Source organism: Lepidochelys kempii, chromosome 9, assembly GCF_965140265.1.
Source record: "Lepidochelys kempii isolate rLepKem1 chromosome 9, rLepKem1.hap2, whole genome shotgun sequence".
Taxonomy (NCBI): Eukaryota; Metazoa; Chordata; order Testudines; family Cheloniidae; genus Lepidochelys; species Lepidochelys kempii.
In genome coordinates, this window is record NC_133264.1 from 54,112,891 (window position 1) to 54,129,128 (window position 16,238).

At 41.3% G+C, this 16,238-nt stretch overlaps 1 protein-coding gene across 4 annotated transcripts in view; it reads right to left on the reverse strand.

The window, feature by feature from the left end:
* Positions 1–16,238, reverse strand: part of PAK2 (p21 (RAC1) activated kinase 2) — a 76,203-nt gene that overhangs the window by 2,614 nt on the left and 57,351 nt on the right. For all 4 annotated transcript variants that reach the window (XM_073360381.1, XM_073360382.1, XM_073360380.1 and 1 more), the window contains 5 exons: positions 13,448–13,560; positions 11,101–11,218; positions 7,190–7,289; positions 1,877–2,073; positions 203–340 (listed from right to left, as the gene is read on the reverse strand). In XM_073360381.1, coding sequence (XP_073216482.1) covers positions 203–340; positions 1,877–2,073; positions 7,190–7,289; positions 11,101–11,218; positions 13,448–13,560 — 666 coding nt within the window. The remainder of the gene's footprint in view (positions 1–202; positions 341–1,876; positions 2,074–7,189; positions 7,290–11,100; positions 11,219–13,447; positions 13,561–16,238) is intronic.

Here is a 16,238-nt window from a genome sequence, read left to right on the forward strand (position 1 = left end):
AGTAGTGATTTCAGTAGAAGAATCATCTACATTTGTGTTGCAAATTTTGATTCCTGTGTTTCCCTCCCACTATTCCCCATTAAATGATTCTTCAGTAGGAAAAGGAAGACAAAGACAAGCGTCTGTCAGCACTAGCTGACTACAGTTTTAGTGACCTCCGAATTTCAAGCTTTTGGGAAGACCCCAACATACATATACTTACCTGTAACAGTTCTTTGGCTGATCCTCTTTTCTCTACATCCATCTCTAAACAACGATTTAGAAAATCCCGGAATATTGGGGACAGTTTCTCTGGATTCTGCAGCTCTGGTGTGCCATTAGTTGCTATTAAATACAAAGCCTGCAAACCGAGAGAGAGAGAAAAAGGTCATTACACTGAAGTCATCAGTTAAAATTCTAAAAAATGTGATTTGCAATGTATTAGTATTTCAAGTTAGAAGAAGCATTTATTGAATGGAAAAAGGAAAGGAGATTGACAGAGCAGACACTGACTAGCATATGACAATTAAGTTTCCTCGCTGAATCTTCAATTTGGATGCCTGATGCAGGTACTGAAATGTCATTTTTCTTTTTTCCTGTTATGATCATTATACTAATCATGTAAAACAACCAGGAAGTAAACTTAGACTTTATCACATATATTCTCAAAAGTCTCCCCCTTAAGATGATAAAACAGGAATATGCATGATGGACCTAGGCAGGGTACCTCATTTGAGTATGTATAGTATGCCTTTGTATACTTTGCAACCACTATTCACCACTAATCTAGCTCCTACAAATGAATACATGGGCAGGTTTCGTGCTACAAAACAATAACAATGAGCAACTATGGAATAAGAGCAGCCCAAAGACAGACTCCCACCACAAGGACGCTGAGATAAAGAGCGTTGCTCTATGTGACAAACTGTGGACAGACTAACACTACACATACCTGATTTGGTTAAATATTTGGGCACAACTTCTGAACTCATCTCTCCATTAAGGGCTGGGAATATTAGAGGCAATGCAGTAGGCCTGGTCTACACTTAAGTTAGGTCGGCATAGCTCATTCTCGGGGTGCTGTAGCTATGCTGACCTAACTCTCCAGTGTAGGCACAGCTAGGTTGACAGACAAATGCTTCAGTCAACCTAGCTGCTGTTGCTCAGGGAGGTGGAGTTCCTACAGCGATGGTAAACCCGTATCCACAGCGCCATAGCAACCTATCTGTGCCCCTGTAGCACCCATAGTGTAGACATGGCCTGAGTCTTGAGGGGTAGAAGGAATACAACCTGCTTCTCCTCACATTGGTAGATGCTTGTAAGAGTGGCATTGCACAGCTTTAGCAACTGTCGCTTGCTTTTGTTAGTAACAAGATGACTATAGATACTTAAGAATTTACGGTGATGGACACTATAATAAACATATCCTTATATAAGGAGAAAGAGCACGCTTTGTACTTTGTTCTTTGTAATTTAATTGGATTTACTTTTCTGAGCCTACAGAAGTTTATTGCTGGCAAAAGACTGTCAGTACTCAGATATGAATTCTACTATTTAACTAAAAACAGGTACTGTCAAGATGCCTCAACCATGTTCTGGAGAGACCATCTCTCAGGGTGAAAGGGTAATATCCTCCATGTCTATTAGATCATCCTCCTTTATACTGAGAGCTACCTGCACTAATTACCCTTGATTTTTTCATGTAGATTCCTGTCTATTAGGGACTGCCTTGACTGTACTAAACAGCCATCAGCTGATAACCATTTAAACACTTCTAACCTGGTTTGGATTCAAACCTGTAATCTGTAAATTAAAGGTCCCAAATCTCTTCACATTTCTGAGCCACTGTTTTATATTCATGATTGATGCAGCACTCCTAAAGGATGAAATATCTTACCCTCAGAGGGTTTTCATTGAGGTATGGGGGCTCTCCTTCCACCATTTCAATAGCCATGATACCCAGAGACCAGATATCCACTTTAGGGCCATAGGCTTTCCGTGTGACCACCTCAGGAGCCATCCAATAGGGAGTCCCAACCATGGTGCTGCGCTTGCTCTGCTCTGGGGTGATCTGAGCACAAAAACCAAAGTCGGCTGCATGATAATAAAGGAATTAGTTAATGACAGTTAATTCAGTGCATCCTAGTCTGCTGTGAATCCCATCTCAAAGCCCCAATTATCGAACTACACATTTTTCTATTACTATAGAAACATCTTTTGCATCTGTACATTTGCAATCTCAAAGTTTTCCTATATTTTTCATGTCACAGCAGAAAGTCCAACCAGCAAGCTGATACAAACACTGAAGAATATAGCCTACAACAAATAAAATCATACTTAAAGAATTAAGTTCTTTTTTATAAAGGTAACTCGTGGTCTCCTATAAAAGAGTGATGTTTTGTCTAAGCCCTCTTCAAGCCACCCAGAATTCCAACAAAAAGGGACCAACAACATATGTGAAAACGTTTTTGTGCACTGGTATAGACTTTATACTATGTTGTGTAATGTAATGGTCCTGAACCCGAAAGGATGACACCATCAGACTGGGCTCCAGTCCCAGTACAAAAATAGGGTTACCATATGTCCAGGTTTTCCTGGACAGAGCCTTTTTTTGAGCCTCCTTTTTCTGCCCAGGCAGGATTTTCAAGTAACAGCCATGTCCAGGTTTTTGCAGAGCAGACAAGCTGCAGCTCAGAAAGAGCCCTAATTGGTCCCTCCCCTGCATCCTCAGCTGATTGGTCCATTCCCCTACAAGTCATAGCTGCCAGACCCCACCCACCCAGGTCTCATCTCTCCTTCCTTGTGAAAGGATCTCACAGGCAGGCGCTGACTGCTGGCTGTCGCTGTGTCCTGGGCTTGTGCCAGCTGCCCTGCCACCATGACAGTTTCCCCACCTCCAGTGGGCATCCCCTCCATCACCTCCCATCATTCCTCTTTTTGGGAATCTGAAATATGGTAACCCTATACAAAAATAATTTCGGTATTTATTTTTGTATTTACCAACTTCAGTATTTTAATCACAGGTTTAGCTACTGAATCATTGCACTATGGTTAACAAAGGTCTGGAAGTGAGGCTTTAGATATATGAAGCTACTATAAAGTATATTCCACAGAAAAAGCTTAGAGGAACAAAGCCATCACCTAGATAAGGAAACAACTGAAGAGCAAGCTAGACTCATTCTATATAGATTCATTCAAGGTCTCCATCTGCTGGCTGGAAAAGTGCATTTTCTTATTAGCAGCTCAGATCTTAGACACAGCAAAATAAAGACTTTGCAATGGGGAACAGATTTTGGGTTTTTTTTTAAATCTTTTTGGATTTTTGTTTTTAAATCAGACTATTATAGGTAAAAAGTTATGGTTCAAAATTAAAACACTTGGGGTTTGGAGCATTTTTAAAATGAAACATTTTAAGCTTAGATTTACCAAGGGCCACATTCTCAAAAGACAGGTTTCAGAGTAGCAGCCATGTTAGTCTGTATCTGCAAAAAGAACAGGAGTACTTGTGGCACCTTAGAGACTAACAAATTTATTTGAGCATAAGCTTTCGTGGGCTACAGCCCACTTCATCGGATGCATAGAATGGAAAATATAGTAAGAAGATGTGTGTGTGTATATTTAACATATGAAAACGTGTGTGTGTGTGTGTATATATAGACACACACACACACACATATATACACACACACACAGAGAACATGAAAAGGTAGAGTAAGAGGCTAATTAATTAAGATGAGCTATTATCAGCAGGAGAAAAAAACTTTTTGTAGTGTTAATCAAGATGGCCCATTTAGACAGTTGACAAGAAGGTGTGAGGATACTTAGCATGGGGAAATAGATTGAATATGTGTAATGACCCAGCCACTCCCAGTCTCTATTCAAACCCAAGTTAATGGTATCTAGTTTGCATATTAATTCAAGCTCAGCAGTTTCTCGTTGGAGTCTGTTTTGGAAGCTTTTCTGTTGCAAAATTAAAGGAGTACTTGTGGCACCTTAGAGACTAACCAATTTATTTGAGCATGAGCTTTCGTGAGCTACAGCTCACTTCATTGCCACCTTTAAGTTTGTTACTGATTGGCCAGAGAGGCCAGAGTGTGTTCTCCTTCTGGTTTTTGAATGTTATGATTTCTGATGTCAGATTTGTGTCCATTTATTCTTTTGCGTAGAATCACAGAATATTAGGGTTGGAAGGGACCTCAGGAGGTAATCTAGTCCAACCCCCTGCTCAAAGCAGGGCCAATCCCCAATTTTTGCCCCAGATCCCTAAATGGCCCCCTCAAGGATGGAACTCACAACCCTCGGTTTAACAGGCCAATGCTCAAACCACTGAGCTATCCCTCCTCTAAGAGATTTTTTGCGTAGAGACTGTCCGGTTTGGCCAATGTACATGGCAGAGGGGCACTGCTGGCACATGACATATCACATCGGTAGATATGCAGGTGAACGAGCCCCTGATGGAGTGGCTAATGTGATTAGGTCAGTCTCTACGCAAACGAATAAATGGACACAAATCTGACATCAGGAATCATAACATTCAAAAACCGGTAGGAGAACACTTCAACCTCTCTGGCCACTCAGTAAAAGATTTAAGGGTGGCAATTTTGCAACAGAAAAGCTTCCAAAACAGACTCCAAGGAGAAACTGCTGAGCTTGAATTAATATGCAAACTAGATACCATTAACTTGGGTTTGAATAGAGACTGGGAGTGGCTGGGTTACTCTACCTTTTCATGTTCTCTGTGTGTGTGTGTGTGTACACGCACGCACACACACCTTCTTACTATATATTCTATTCTGTGCATCTGATGAAGTGAGCTGTAGCCCACGAAAGCTTATGTTCAAATACATTTGTTAGTCTCTAAGGTGCCACAAGTATGCCTATTCTCAAAAGAGCTCAACACCAATGTGCTATGATGCTTTTTGGAAATTTTGGCCGTTATTTTAGTACCTAAATGTAAAATCTCTTGAAAATCTGGCCCTTTATTTTTACTGGAATGAATGGAATGCATCAACAATGCATTTTCAGTGCGTATTCCACCCTGCTACTTTGTCCAACCTGCAGATCTCCCACTTCTTTTCAGGCATGGAGAGCACCAATGAGGACACAATCTCAGCAAAAGCCAGGGTTTATCCTAAGGTTTATATTAGTTTGAGAAATAGGATTTCAAACTTTAAAAATGCTTTTCCCTACATTTTAAATGCTAGTACCAGATAATGCTGACAAATGGGTTTCATGCCTGAAAATCTTAACTGCTGCCTGAAGGCAGTTTAGCAAGCTACTATCTACCTCCTTCCCAGTCTCCAAAGCAATAGCAGCCAGTAGCTCATCTTGCTACTCTTTCATAAAGGCTTTCCCCTCTAGGTCTATACCATCATTCACTTACATTCGCTCAAAGGGTCACAGTCAACCTGAAATCTAGGCGACTTCAAAAATGTGACAGAAGCAGCAGCTCTCTTACAGGGCAGCCTATTAAAAACTCTGGGTGCCCCAGAAAAGCCTTGTAGCCTCCACAACACCAGCAGGGAGAAGGCAGGTGTGGGCCTCTGCAGACTATGCAAGGAAAGGTGTTTCAAGGAGACCAAGCACTGGCAGCCCATCCACTCTTCATCCACCTGGGGATCCCCATTGCATTCACACTGACCTCCCACTGTCAGCTTCTTCAGAGACAGCAAAATTGGAAAAAAAAAGATACCTTCACCCACCGTACCATCCTGAGTGCCGAGATGCCCTCAAGACTGCTCAGGCCCCTTCTCCTAGCATGGGAGTGCACATCAGCCACCTCCCATGGACCAGGTCAACCTGCCACCATCTTCACTACAGATACTCCCAGTGGGTTGTGAGGTGGGCAATAGCCCACGCCTCCTTCACCAAATAGAGGATTACAGATTCCATTAACCTCAACAGATTCCACAGCCACCTGCTTCAGCTAGCAAGTTTCTATAGTTACTTTCCCCTGCTCCCCCATGCCATCTCTGCTGATCCCCCTTTTTTCCCTCTTTCAACAACCACCTCTTCTTCATACCTGTTCCTATCACCTATCTCACCTTCAACCTGTCCTTCCTTAAATCCTTCCTCTTTACACATCCTCTGCTAGAATCCTCTCTCCTCCCTCCATTCAATCTCTCCCACTTACACCTTCCACTGCCTTTCACTTGTCACCTCATTAGGAAAGGAGCCTGCAAATAATTGGTTTGTAAACAAAGCAAAAATTCCACAGCCCTATAAATCTGACAGATATACCCTTAAGAAGTGCACTTAATGTACTTGAGTAACCCCATTATGTTTCACTGTTTACCTCTCCCCACTACTGTTTACGAGCTCTCCCATGTATCATAACTGAAATTAGACTACAAGCTCTTGGAACAGGGAACAGTGGTAGATTTCCCAGGTGTTCAAATCCAGAAAGCAGCTTTCGAAGTGTCTCCCCATGTCGTCTTAGGCATCTGTGTAGCGCTTAGCAAACTTTTAGGTGCTCAGTGTGTAAATCTCAATGCACCTCTCCCTAAAAGCACTCCTGACAACAACTGAGATTAAATTCACAATTTTTCAAGTTTTTTTTCCTTTCCTCACTTGCTGTATGAAAGATGCACACAACCACCAAATGCATAATAAGTGCTGTCAGATGCACAATATAAAAAGCTGAAAACAAAAAATATTTTCCCAATCTCTAACATTATTTTTACCTTTGTAGTTAATTTTCTTTAACTACTGTTAAAAGTAAGACAAGTGCCATGTCCAGCACAATAGGATCCTACGTGGTTTGCAGCCTTTAGGCAGTACTGAAATACAAATGTGTAATTTTCATCCTGTCAATTAAATGGACAGTGCAAAAGCATTTGGAGCAAGTTCTGACAATCTGAAAGAAGCCAATAAGGCAGCTCCGATTATTGCCAGCTTCCCTCACTGGCAATCCTTGTATCTTTATCTCACTTTACACTGCAGGTTAACTCACATTTACAAACGCATTGATAAGTTACTTAAACATCCTTCTTGTTTGATACACTCAAAGTCAGTAACTTTCAGATGCTCAGAATTACAAAACCAACTATAGTGGGCAAAATTCTTTTTGCAAAGCGGAATGAATTCCTTTGCTGATTATTAGTAAAAATTCATCTCAACTATCTGTGACAACTATGCGCTTACAAACATACTATTCATTGCAAAACGTTTATAAAGAAGCAGCAGGTTGAAACAACTGTCTGGCACTCACTGAGTTTAACTGATCCATCCATTCCTAAAAGTACGTTGTCACTCTTAATATCTCTGTGGATTACCTGGTTGGCATGTAGGAATTCTAGTGCTTGCAAACACTGTACAGGGGAAGAGGAAAAGGAAAACATTTAGCAAAAGCAAATACAGTTTGTGTTGTGAATCAAAAAGCAAAGTTTATGTGCATATAATGCAATGTGTAAAAAGGTAGCAGGTATTACTTTAAATATCCAGTGGAGGAAGCTCTCATGATGAGAAACCAGACTATTCCCATCCAAAATTCACTGAGGTCAAAACCTGCTTCTTTAACCTCAGAGAATACGCTATTTCCTTGCCATTACAGAACTGCAAACTGAACTAAAGTGCTCACTAGCCAGGCATCATCTAAGATTCCCCAAAGTTCCAAAGCACTTTCACTTTGCTAAGTGTTACTTTTCATAGCTTTCCAGTTGTTGGGGAATCCTGACTATTGAGATCAGTTTCCTTTGGTAGAGTTTCACTATAAGGAGGATGCTTCACTCTTAAATATATGTAGTGCTTGCTATAAGGAAGGGTGCAAAACAGTTTCCTTTATAAAAATTTTTACATGATTCTAGGCCTCTCAATTATTTACTTTTTAGGCTGAAATTTTCCATGTTGGGTTTCTGCCTAAAGGTATTATTTGAGGAAAATCCCTCCAGTTATTTGAGTTCAGCAAAGGTAAAAAAAACCCTTACATTCTTCCTCATTGTAAAAAAAAATTATATTTATTTAAAACTGCAACCAAAACAGTTGGGTTTGAAACTTTCCACAAATTAACCCTTATTGAGAAGTAATACATATGCTCAGTTTAGAAAAGCGGTTTTGATTTACCAGTCATGAGTATTCAGAATTTACACGCTGGGCAGTAGAAATATTGGTTAAGTCAAATGGTGTGCACAGTTTTAAGTAAGTTTTAACCGTAAGTTTAAACTCATTCATGGGCAGCTAGTTAAATGCAGAGTATTAAGTTTCAATTTACTGGAAACTGGAGACAATTTAACTTTGAATTTGACATCTAGACAGATCATTTTAAAAACCACCATTTTCTTTAAACTTAGCTTAATATCTTACTAACTTAGTATAATCTTAATGAGACCAAGAAATGAAGCTGAGTTTGAAATCAACAGCTTAAAATTTTTTGCCTGCTTTTCTTTTTTTAGATTTATTCAAAATCTAAGGAGTTAAGAATATAGCTGGGCTCTGAAGAGCTTTAGCTTTGAAATGATTTAAGGTGAGTCAAGCAAGAGCCCACTCTTGCTGATTTTACATATTCATAATCTTAAAACTTGGCTTGATCTTACTTCTCAAAATCAACAAATGTTTCCTGAATAGGCATGACTTTTACAGATTGCCTTGAACACTGTCCTATCCCTGAATAACTACTGCTTAATACATCACCTAGTGCAGAGGTGGGCAAACTACGGCCCGCAAGATAATTCTGCCCAGCCCCTGAGCTCCCAGCCAGGGAGGCTAGCCCCCCAGCCCCTTCCCTGCTGTCCCCCGTCCCCCGCAGCCTCAGCGCACTGCGCCACCAACTCTCTGGCCTGCCACTCCTGCCAGGGAACACAGGTGGCATGGCTGCAAGCTCCTGTTGCTCTGAGCAGCATGGTAAGGGGACGGGGAGTGGTGGTGTGTGTGTGTGTGGGGGGGTGTTGGATAAGGGGCAGGGAGTCCCGGGGGGGGGAGGGGTGGATAGGGGTCGGAGCAGTCAGGGGACAGGGGATGGTTGGATGGGGCGGAGGTTCTGGGTGCAGCAGTCAGGGGGCGTGAAGTGGGAGGGGGTGGATGGGGGGAGAGGGCCAGGCTGTTTGGGGAGGCACAGCCTTCCCTACCCGGTCCTCCATACAGTTTTGCAATCCCGATGTGGCCCTCGGGCCAAAAAGTTTGCCCACCTCTGATCTAGTGGCTAGCCCTCCAGCTCCCTCAATAGACCCTCCACTGTCCCAGTTTATTATGTTTTGAGGTTTTTTTCTTTGTTTGCTTTATTTTAGTTTAAATTGGTTTAAATCCTTAAAAACGGTCAAGGAGCCTGAATTGATATAAAACCTTAGATTAGTTTAAGCTGATGATGGTAAGCCAGAGTGCTTTAGAATTAATTTAGGTTTAAATTATTGGTCTGATTTTAATGCCATCATTAGAGATTTTAACTGTTAAAACAAGAACCGAGGCTAGGAATTCAGCCTCAGAAGTTTGCTTTGAAAGTGTTTTATGTACTGCAACTGGAAAAGAAAGCTGAGTTTTATTTTGAAATGGCCTTGCTGAAAATTCTCAGATGAAATTGGGAAAGTGCGCTTTACAGCATGGACTATTTCTTCCTAAAGATTTGTCCATCTCTGGTTGTGAACAGACCCTTTAGGTGCTGCAGCAAGATGAACAATAAATATAAAGAAACTGGAAAGGCCAAAAAATTGAAGACAAATTAACTGGGCAAAAAGATTCCTGGAAATAAAACTGCAAATTAGTTAAAACAGATGGCAAACTGGAAATAGCTAAGCAGGAGTATACTTATTTTTATTAAAACTTTATAGGCTAAAAAAAACATTCTTGTTCACACCTGATCTTACCGTAAGTAGTTACTTTTGCCTTTAATTATATCCTCTATTTGCATATGAAGCAGCTCTGGTTTCCTCAGGAAATAATTACCTATCCACACTTTGACGTATGAGCGTGCTTCCCAGCCCTCCCTTGCAGTGCATCATCTAAGCAGATGCCCAGCTGATGCACGCTAAGGGGCTTTTAAAACCTTCCCATGCAGGGCAGATAATATAATTACCCCGACAATAAATTGGGTTTGTGCTGGACTCTTGCATTCCAATTCAGGGAAATTGTTGGGATGTGATGTCAGGTAGATTTTTAAGTCTCCAGGTTTGATAACACACATCTTAAGATCATCACAGCTACAATTTTTTGTTATTTAAGTTATTTTTCAGAAAATAGCTGAACAGAGAAAGCGCGTCCTTCCATAATTTAAATGTCTGAACGGACCACAGAACTAATTAGAGAGAGAGAACAAACATACTCAACCATCCAGTCCATTGCCATGCCAGTGTAGGGTTGTACCCTCTGGTATCCCGTTTTACCCAGTCTATTCATAAGCCTTCCCGGTGATAGCTATTCCACCCCTTCCCCTTGGAGACTACTCCACAGGGTAACAGAGCTCAGGATTTCTACATATTCAGCCCACTTTTTCACTCTCATTACTCTTGGCTATATACACACTCAAACAACCATGGATTTCCCTGTTATTGTTTACACCTGCTAAATACCTGTAAGGTTGTCTTCAAATCTTTCTTTGAAAGTGAATCACTACCACCACCTGAAACTTTTTGCTGTGCTTCTCTGAACTCCATCCAGCCTGTCAGTATCTTTCTGGTAAAATGGTAACTAGAATGAACATAATATTCCAGGTACCAAATAGAAAGGGACACTCCTACCCCAATGCTCCATGATTTGAGGTATCTATATACCAGCCCAAAACTCCATCAGCTTTTATTGCCATGTTGCATTGCAAAATCATGTCTCATTTGCTTTCTGCTGTCACCTTTAGCCAGCTCTATCCATCACTGGTTTCCCTCCCACAGCTTTGGATTGTTTTTCCCCAGATCTTTTAAGTTGCATTTTTTTGTTACTCATTTTGTTATTTTTCTGCACTTATTTATCTCATCTTCATATTTTTTCCCTGACATCACTAGACAGTCAGTAGAATTCTCTCCAATTAAATATCCTCTTCGACATTAGTTAGAAAGCTGCTTAATTCCTCTTTCCGATTATTAGCGAAGAAGTTAAATGAAGGCTGGACATCAAATCAATTGTTGCAGTGGCTGGTGAGTAATGTAAATGTGGGAAGAAGATTGCACTCTCACCCCGTACCCACAGAAACATAACACCCACCTCTCTGCAAACAGCAGCAATCTGTGCCTCATCCATGCAAGTTTCTGTGACCACATCAGTGAGTGACCCTCCTGCGAGGTACTCCATCACAACAAACAATTCATCACCTACAAGAAAACTAAAGGCAGAAAATACAGAAATAAACTCATTTGCCAGGAGTGGAGAATCAGGACTGATAAATGACTGACAGTGTATTGCAGCAACTGTTCAAGAGAATACTTCACAACAGGGCTGATAAAATTCACCCTAGGGTATTTAAGGAAGTAGCTGAAGCAATCATGGACCCATTAGAGTTTTTCAAGGTCAGGCTTAACAAAGCCCTGGCTGGGATGATTTAGTTGGGGACTGGTCCTGCTTTGAGCAGGGGGTTGGACTAGATGACCTCCTGAGGTCCCTTCTAACCCTAATATTCTAGGATTAGCAATCAAATGGATTCATGGAGGAAAGGTGAGGTCCCAGAGGGCTGGAGAAGGGAAAACACAGCACCTGTCTTTAGAAAGGTGAACAATGAGGACCTGGGGAATTATAGACCAGTCAGACTAACTTCAAAATCTGGAGGGATACTGGAATAAATAATTAAACTATCAGTTTGTAAACACCTAGAGGATATGATAAGGAATAACCAGCATGGATTTGTAAAGAACAAATCATGCCAAACCAACCTAATTTCCTCCTTTGACAGGGGTACAGGCCTAGAGGATGGGGGGGAAGCAGTAGACATGATCTATCTTTAGCTTTTTGGCAGTGCCACATGATATTCTCAAAAGCAAACTAGAGAAATGTGGTCTATGAAATTACTAAGGTGTGTGGTGATTGAAAAACTGTACTCAGTCATTATCAATGGTTCACTGTCAAATTAGGAGGACTTATCTCATGGGTCCAATACTATTTAATATTTTCATTAATGGCTTGGATAATGAAGTGGAGAATGTTATAAAGTTTACAGATGACACCACGCTGGGAAAGGTTGCCAGCACTCTGGAGAACAGGATTAGAATTCAAAATGACCATGACAAATTGATCTGTAATCAAGATGAAATTCAATAAGTACAGGTGCAAAGTACAACAATTAAAAAGGAAAATTCAAATGCATACATACAAAATGGGGAATAACTGGCTAGGTAATAGTACAGCAGGAAAGGATCTTGGGGTTATAGTGGATCACAAATTGAACGTAAGCCAACAATGCGATGCAGCTGCGAAAAGGGGAAATATTTTGGGGGTATATTAACAGCAAGACGCAGGAGGCAATTGTCCCCCTCTATTTGGCACTTGTGAGGCTTCAGCTGGAGTCCTATGTCCAGTTTTGGGTGCCACTCTTCAGGAAACATTGTGGAAAAGTGGAGAGAATCCAGGTAAGAGTGACAAAAATGGTGATAGATTTAGAAAATCTGACCTATGAGGGAAGGTTAAAAAACGGGGCATGTTTAGTCTTGAGAAAACAAGACTGAGGGGAAGACCTGATAATCTTCAAATACGTTAAGGGCTGCTATGAAGAGGACAGTGATCAATTGTTCTCCATGTCCAGTGAAGGTAGGACAAGAAGCGATGGGCTTAACCTGCAGACAGGAAGATTTAGGTTAGATATTAGGAAAGCTTTCTAACTATAAGGATAGTCAAGTATTGGAATAGGTTACCAAGGGAGGTTGTGTAACTCCCAAAATTAGAGATTTTAAAGAATAGTTTAGACAAACACCTGCCAGGTGTGGTGTATTTGGTCCTGCCTCAGTGCAGGGAGATAGACTATATGACCTCTTGAGGTCCCTTCCAGCCCTACATTTCTATGAGTTTTAGATCAATTAGGAAAACACGTTTTTAGGTAGACAGACTGGATTTAAAAGCTGGGGCCAAACTTGTCTTACCAAAATGCCGAAAGATCTTTGTTGACTAAAAAGTCAGAATTACAGCTTTGCATATCATCTAAAACAGCACCTCCAGCAGCTCCCCAACCCCAGTTTGGGATATTGGTTTGGTACCGAATCAGAAAAGAATGCTACTTACTGAATCACCAGCCCTACACCCTGCAACATACCTGACTTTTGCCTGGCGATCTCTTAAACCAAATACTCACGGTACTGCCTGAGTGTGTGCACAGGGGGCCAGGCAGATTTTTATTTCAGGGGCTAGCACAATGTGCTGCCTGTGCTACTCGCCACTTGGCTATTTGTAGTGATTTTTAGAGTGCTAGCTCAAGCAAAGCTAATATGTCTGTCTGCCGGAGCTGGGACGCATGCTTCCAGCTGCAGTGGAAAAGTACCCACAGTGATCACAGAATTACAGAAGATGTCAGGTTAGAATCCGGACTCCTGGGAGAAGGAAGATTAACGGTTCGATTGTCTGCATTTACCTGTCTAGGAAATTGACTATGTTGGGATTCTTTAATTCTTTCATTACCAGGATCTCATTAATAATCAACTCCTTCTTGGGCTGCTTCTGCAGGTTTATCTGTTTGATAGCAACCTGAAAACAAGGGGAAAGGGTAAAATACAAGATGAAGTGTTAGTCATACAAACCTGAGTGCCAAACCCTTGCAACACTAAGTAACATTTATAATATTGCAGTAAAAGTGAATTGGCTGATTAGAACAGAGGACTAGACAACGCATGTGGGTTAGTAGTAACAAGGGATGCTCTGTCAAACTGTCCAACACCTTGCTGGCTATAAGCTATGTACAAGGCAGGACTGGAGCTGTGTTTTATAAAAAAGGATAGCAAGTCAATAAAGTGGCAGCATGACTATTCCAGACAGTGAGCCAAATTCAGAAGCGACACAAATGGTGATATAATTACACATCAGAAAGTCAGTGTTGGTGCAGGCAGAAGTAGCTTGCAGCATGAGGGGAAGCAAAGGATAGGGTAATGGCAGGAAAAGAACAGGAAACTATGAAGTGATGTGACAGGCATGTCCTGTTAATTGCATTCCCTGCTGTTAATTCCCCTTCCATTGGCAGTTACACCACTATTAACATCACCCCATCACAGTCAAGGAAATGCAGTGCCAGCAAAAGAGTCACTTCCAACACAGTGCAGATCAGAAGAGAGAGAAGTGGAGTCCTAGCCTCCCATATAAGGAGAGATTTAAAGAGGCCAGGACTTTTCAGCTTGGAAAAGAGGACAGTAAGGGGAGATATGATAGAGGTATATAAAATCATGAGTGGTGTGAAGAAAGTGAATAAGGAAAAGTTATTTACTTGTTCCCATAATACAAGAACTAGGGGCCACCAATTGAAATTAACAGGTAACAGGTTTAAAACAAATAAAAGGAAGTTCTTCCTCACTCAGTGCACAGTCAACCTGTGGAACTCCTTGCCTCAGGAGGTTGTGAAGGCTAGGTCTAACTATATAGGGGTTAAAAGAGAACTGGATAAATTCATGGAGGTTAAGTCCATTAATGGCTATTAGCCAGGATGGGTAAGGAATAGAGTCCCTAGCCTCTGTTTGTCAAAGGGTGGAGATGGATGGCAGGAGAGAGAGATCACTTGATCATTACCTGTTAGGTACACACCCTCTGGTGCACCTGGCATTGACCACTGTCGGTAGACAGGATACTGGGCAAGATGGACCTTTGGTCTGACCCAGTATGGCCATTCTTATGTAGGAAGGGTTTGGGGGACAGAAATGAAATCAGAGCCAAGAGAGAAACTATTAACAGGTTTGAAGATGAGTGATTTTGTAGTGGATACAAGTGATAGCCAGTGCAAGCTTTTCAGGAGAAGGCAATAGGATTTTCTCTATATGTTTTGTTCTGAACAGACTAGCATTTGGATAAAAGTGCGTTTGTGAGGCAAAAGGAGCTGAAAATATGAAGGTGTGAAATGACAATGCCCGAAAGAATGATTCAATAAAGTGAGTGATGAGAGAAAGGCAGACATATTGATAAACAGGTGAGAGGTGAACTTTTACAACATAGCAAGACAAGGAACAAAGAGGAGCTTCGTGGGGTGACAACTTCAAAATTACAGCCATAAAGTCTGAAAAGAAGATCAAGGTTGAGAAATTGAGAGGAATGAGTTGGACCATTAATAACTATGGTATTCTTCTTGCCAAGAACCATGTCCATCTATGAGCTGGAAGTAGATGTTTTATAATTAAGACAGATGGAGAAGGAATGGTCTACTGTCTGATGTGTCATCCCCTCCAGAGCTAAAATAGCGTTTAGAGCTGGCAGCTACATACTGTCTAAATGCTGCACTGAGGTAAAAGAAGTAATGAGGAAGCCATGTGAAAGACGGTTTCACTACTAGAGGGAGGAAAGAGATTGGAAGTGATCAAGTGCTGGATCAATGGTCTGGCACCGGAGATTTCATGGGAACTACACAGAGGATTGGTAGTGCTACTGGAAGGGACAGGGAAAAGCTGACAATGTGATAACCACAGACAGATGCAATTCTGGAGTGGAAGAAATAGTAAGCTCTGTTCAGAGAAGAAGAGATGTCAAGTGGGTGAAGGACTGAATTGGCAGTGCAAGAGAGTGACACTGGAGATTACAGAATAGCAATAGTATCGCTGAAATCAGAAGGAAACCCGGGAGAGGAGCTATGTCATGTTTTGTTGTGATTATTACAATACTGCATATTTTGGTGTACCAGAACTTTAGTTTTTTTGTTTTGGGGTGTTTTTTGGGGTGGGGGTGCGGGAGAGGTCTTAAAGATTTGAGCTATTATTGTACCATGGGTTCTGGAGAGATCGGCAATGGAAAGCATTTTTATAGGGTAGGTTGGTTGAAAAACGTACAGCGAGTTAGTTGTCTCCAACAGGAAGTAAAGAAGGGCTAGAAAAACTGAATCCAGGTATGGGATTTTGTTACAGATGGACAAGCACAAAAAGTGCTTAGTGTGAGACAGGTAAAGGAAAGTACAGGGGGAAATTACTCATTACATCCAGGGTGTGGTTACTCTTAGGATGAAGAGGGAGAAAAGAGGAAGAAGCCAACAGCTATAAAGGTGAGAGGAAAAACTGTAGGTGAGATCATTTCAGCTATTAGCAAAATGAACATTCAGGTGCCAGAGGAGGTGGTGGCAGAAGGAGAGACTGACTGAGCTGATGGGTAAAGCAATTAAAGAAAAGATGATTTTAGAAAGAAGCCAACAATTGTGAATTTTAGTTGTAGGGGACCCATGGAGTAAAAGATGTTTGAAG